This window comes from Triticum aestivum, chromosome 3B (assembly GCF_018294505.1).
Source record: "Triticum aestivum cultivar Chinese Spring chromosome 3B, IWGSC CS RefSeq v2.1, whole genome shotgun sequence".
NCBI lineage: Eukaryota > Viridiplantae > Streptophyta > Magnoliopsida > Poales > Poaceae > Triticum > Triticum aestivum.
In genome coordinates, this window is record NC_057801.1 from 547,572,918 (window position 1) to 547,577,671 (window position 4,754).

At 41.7% G+C, this 4,754-nt stretch overlaps 1 protein-coding gene across 4 annotated transcripts; it reads right to left on the minus strand.

Annotated features, from left to right (window-relative positions):
• Positions 1-503: 503 nt before the first annotated feature.
• Positions 504-4,339, minus strand: LOC123070831 (bifunctional riboflavin kinase/FMN phosphatase). 4 transcript variants are annotated; one of them, XM_044494197.1, is made up of 10 exons: positions 4,095-4,339; positions 3,625-3,811; positions 3,414-3,544; positions 2,937-3,006; positions 2,609-2,674; positions 2,024-2,178; positions 1,849-1,938; positions 1,591-1,724; positions 1,269-1,361; positions 504-1,019 (listed from the first exon to the last, which is right to left on the minus strand). In XM_044494197.1, the coding sequence occupies exons 1-10, from the start codon at positions 4,156-4,158 to the stop codon at positions 921-923; spliced, it is 1,089 nt and encodes a 362-aa protein (XP_044350132.1). In that variant the 5' UTR covers positions 4,159-4,339; the 3' UTR covers positions 504-920. The 4 variants fall into 4 exon arrangements, with proteins under 4 accessions (XP_044350132.1, XP_044350130.1, XP_044350131.1 ...); XM_044494195.1 differs by having other exon boundaries at positions 504-942; positions 4,095-4,336; XM_044494196.1 differs by having other exon boundaries at positions 1,585-1,724; positions 4,095-4,336.
• Between the last annotated feature and the right edge of the window lie 415 nt (positions 4,340-4,754).

Below are 4,754 nucleotides of genomic sequence, written 5' to 3' on the forward strand. Positions count from 1 at the left end.
ATACATATTACTCTCCCCGTTCACAAATATAAGATGTTCTAACTTTTTTTTTCCCTGAATCAAATGTATACAAACATGTTTTAGTGTGCTTGGTTTTAGTGTGTTTGTTCACCATTTCAGTCTGTATGTAGTCTATACTGAAATACCCAAAACATCTTTTTATTTGTAGTATACCGAAAACATCTTTATATTAGTGAACAGAGGGAGTAACATTTTGGATGGTCAGGTTGGACATGGAACATCCCTGCTGCCTCCCTGCATTTCTCATCTTGCCACCGGTTATGGCCGTGAGCACATACAGGCACTAACTGATGTTAATCTGATTGCAGGAATTAGCATCCCTGCTGATCCCAACACAAGCACAAAACGAACTCCTTCCAAGGAATTAGCATCCCTGCTGATCCCAACACAAGCACAAAACGAACTCCTTCCAAGGAATTAGCATCCCTGCTGATCCCAACACAAGCACAAAACGAACTCCTTCCAAGAGTATAGATGACAAATGCTCAAAACCATCAGCCCGTAAATAATCATTTTCTACCCCCACTTCATTGTCTGTACACATTTTATCAACGCGACAAGGCACACACAATGATAAATAAAATATTACAGTGTATAAGATACCAAGAAATTGACAATATCGAGAGATTCCACGCAAGCTGCATTCCCAACAGCTCTTACAACTCTCCCAGCAATCCCTACATGTCTTCAAGGAAAATAAGCGATACCCGCAATCTTGTCAATAATATCAGATAGCTTGTAGTGACACGCCATGTATCACGCAAGAAGAAGGCCGTTTCGTGGCTCTGCGTATTCAGGTAAGGCTGGGAGGTCCAATGCACCCCTTGCCTTTGCATATTCAGAGAAAGCTGGGAAGTCTAGTGCATCTCTTGCAGTGGCCTGGTCTTCGTCAGTTATGCTCATTGCCTGGGATATATTTTCCTGCAACAAAAGTTATAATCATGCTTGGACTTGCATTCAAGGTTTTGACAATGGTCATATGACAGAGATATATTTTCCTGCAACAAAAGTTATAATCATGCTTGGACTTGCATTCAAGGTTTTGACAATGGTCATATGACAGAGTTGTAATTTAAAATATGTTCGGTTGTGTCTAGGGGACTTCTGCGTTGCATGGCGAGGAGGCTCCATAGTAGAGTACCAAATGAAAATATTCTAAACAAAAAATTAAAATACACAGCATAACATCCAAAGTCTCAAGTCTCAACCTCATGAATTTATAATTATTTATATGATAAGGTCATTACCGAGCTTTGGAGCTTCCGGATGTAACCAATTAATAAAAGCTCCAAGGGATCCTCCGTTTTGGTCTTGTAGTGAGAATCAAGAACACGTATGTGCTGAAAAGGACAACCACATATCAAAGCTGGCAAATTATTTCGTTTTCCAATTATTTGGCAAGAAATGCCACAACGAACTCTGGAAATTTTGCATGTGTTAACGTACAACAGAAGAACTCCCATATAAATACATCCCTTCAAATTTGTAAATGATAATGGGCACTTACAAATCTAAAAGGTGCAGAATAGGCAAGAGATAAGACTATAAACTTAAAATACCAACCATTACTCTTTCGAATTTTCCCGGTGAAAGGTCCCACCCAATGCTGACCACCGCTTTAAAGACTCCATAAGTTTCCGACTTGGCCCAACCAAAGAAAATTCCTGATATTTGATCAGGAATAGAGTCGTAGGTACGCTCACCTGTTGCAAATAATGTTTTGGATTAAAAAATGTGCCGTTACGGTATTTTGCAAACCACTGTGTTCTAAGAAGTGTAATATTGTCAACTATTGACATATTAGAAGAGCGTGGTAAGGTGTCCGACCTGCTATAACTGTATGAGTATTGTTTAGAACCGCATCACCTATCTGAGCATTCGAGAGTAATGGTTCCATCGACAAAGCACCTTGAATGCCTGCAACATAAATGGCAGCCAGCAGACTTAAATAATTGAAATAAATCAACTAAATAAAACCAGTGGTTAATGGAGAAAGAATTACGATCGTCAAATGGGGGAAGACCCCACAACTCAGGATGAAAGTCTAGCAGTGAATAGAGGATGAGATCAGCAATTGAGTAACAATGCCTTTGACTTTGCAGTGATGGAACAGCAACTACCTTCGCCCCAGAAGCCTTGGCAGCCTGAACTCCAACACTGAGAACATTTTGCCAACAAAGCAGTAAGTTCAACTAAATACAAAACAGGCATTATTTTTTGACAAAAGCAACGTTAATATCTCTGTGATTAGATCTTCATTTCTGAGTGCAGAAATTTGGAATGGTACCTACTGTAAAGTGCAATTGTCTTGGGAGTGACAACACTTGGAAAAACATATTTGAAAAATAAAATAAAAGCAGATAAGCGCTAGCTTCTAAATTTCGTTTTCTTAGCACAACTATTTCACCACTATGTCTGTGCTAGGCTATTTAAGGCTGCTGCCTGTACTATGATGCACATTCACAAGTTGTTTATTGTCAGATAAGCTAAATCTTGTACGAAACCTTTATTTCTTCCATTTCCCTTTCAAAGGGAAAACAAACCATCATTGGGGAAAACCTATAGGAGTAGCATTTGCTATACTTACAGAGAATCTTCTATCACCAAACATGACGACGGATTTACACCAAGTCTCTTTGCAGCCTCTAGAAATCTACAAAAGCATTGATGACACAAAATCAGCAATGTATGCACGAAGCTAAAGATGATTTAAATCGTGTTTTCAACAAAATTAGTTATCTTATATGGTGAATTAAAATAAGATGATATTATACGTGAATGTTATATCCTGAGACACAGGTAATTTCACTGCAAGTTACACGTTATGATGTTGCATGGAAATAGCAGAGTTCGTACAAGCTATTCGCTGCAAGGAACATGCAATAAACATTCTGTAAAATTGTGTAAGTACCCACATGTCAGGGCAAGGTTTTCCATGAGGGACCTGATCACCACCAAGAACCACCGAAAAGCAGTCTTTCAGTTCTGGAAACAAGGAATTTTAATAGATCAGCAAGCAATTCATAACATAAATAAATCTAGCACTTATAAAACTTCCATTACTGCTATAACTTTTAAATTTGTGTAAGGGAATGTCTAGGGACTGAAAAAACAGAATTAACAATGGTTAGTACACCCAAAATGTGAGCATAGGGAACTCAGAAGATAGTCATGACAGATCAAGCAAAGCCACAATTTCTTTCACCAAATTAATGATTTACTAGTGCTATATCAACGGACTTATTCTTTCCTTTCGGGAAAAAAAAACTACTTTTTGCATTCCAAATGAAACTAGTGGAAATACCAAAAGGGGTGGCAAGTTATCCCATGCGGCACTCTATTTTTCTGGGGAAAAACACATGACGTATTGTAGATCGAAGTAAGGTTCAGACCTCCTAGTTTCAAAATTTTGTGATCAATATTTCTCCTTATGGAATTTGAAGCGAGCGCCAGCGGTGTTCCATTCTTGTGGAGGTGCTTGAGAAGTCTGCTAACCCCTGGAAGTGGGCTTGCCCTTTGCCACCTGGAGAACAAGTGAGGCCAAGTTCAGTGCTTCCGTTAATCGTGACTGACACTTGTTCAGCTGAGTAAAACGAATTAAACCTTTTGATATACAGCGGGTATATTGCCTCTGAATACTCCTCGACGGTGATCGGCAACCCATAGTCTGCGATGATCCCGGTTGTGGACTCCCTGTGCATCTGCCCCAATCGCTTCTCCTCCTTGGCCGCATCTGGGACTTTCCCGTAGGTCCCCAAGAACTCTTTCAGGACGTCCCTTGTTGCCCTCTCTGCACCAAGACACACCACACTTTACAAACTCCATATTGAACTTTTTTTAAGCTACTTCATGTTGCACCTTTACTCTGCTTTATTATTGGAAAAGGCAGCGACTCGGCACAACAAATCGTGATTATGGAATGCAGGACGTGGGCTTGGAGAAGATGACCAAACAACCCGCCACGAACAGAAAAAACAAATCAACTCGAGCATAGGACACATCGACCGAACTAGGCGGAGCATCGAACGGCACGGGACGGCGGCGTGAGCTTGAGAGCGAGCGGATCCGCGTACCTGTGTCCAAGAGGGTGCCGTCGAGGTCGAAGATCACGGCGGAGACCCGATGCGTCGCTGCCATGGATGAATCGCGGAGGAGACAAGGCGAGTCACGGAGGAGATTGGCGGGTTTGGGCGCCGTGGGAGGGAGGGCTGCTCCTGGGATTTAAGGGTCGGGGCGGAAGGAGGCCGACGAGGGGACAGGTGGAATCGGAGTCCATTTGCAACGATGCGCGACCGGTCAGGTTCGGGGACGCAATTGGTCGATTCCGTGCCTAGTGCCGTATGCCGCGGCAGGAGTTCGGACGTGTTTTCCTATATCTGTCCGTTCGGCGTTCCAGGGGCTTGGCCGGTCTCTCTTTTTTTTTCAACAGTCACCGGGGGAAGAGCTTTTCCACCTGAATATATTATATCACGCAAACGATGCAGCAGAGTATTAGAAGAGTACCATAAATAAACAAGTTTCACCTAGAAAGAATTGCATAGGATAGGAAATGAAGCCACTGTCTAGCACAGTTTCTATCATCTGTCTTTTTAAAACTGTCTTTTTAAAACGGAAAACCCAATGAGAGAAATCAGCAACAATATTCCTTAATGTTACGCATGTGAGACAATAGGTTTAGGGGGAACCGGCACACAACGAGTGGGGCACAATGTTACAACATACATACACGTATA

What these genes read in the sequence shown, in the direction of transcription:
- LOC123070831 (XM_044494194.1), bottom strand. Translation starts at nt 4,158, where the DNA reads ATGGCAGCGACGCATCGGGTCTCCGCCGTGATCTTCGACCTCGACGGC. An exon ending in CAAAATTTTGAAACTAGGAG is followed by an intron (nt 3,007 to 3,413) that starts GTCTGAACCTTA and finishes CCTTGTTTCCAG; the next exon opens with AACTGAAAGACTGCTTTTCG. An exon ending in GAAAATTCGAAAGAGTAATG is followed by an intron (nt 1,362 to 1,584) that starts GTTGGTATTTTA and finishes TGTCCTTTTCAG; the next exon opens with CACATACGTGTTCTTGATTC.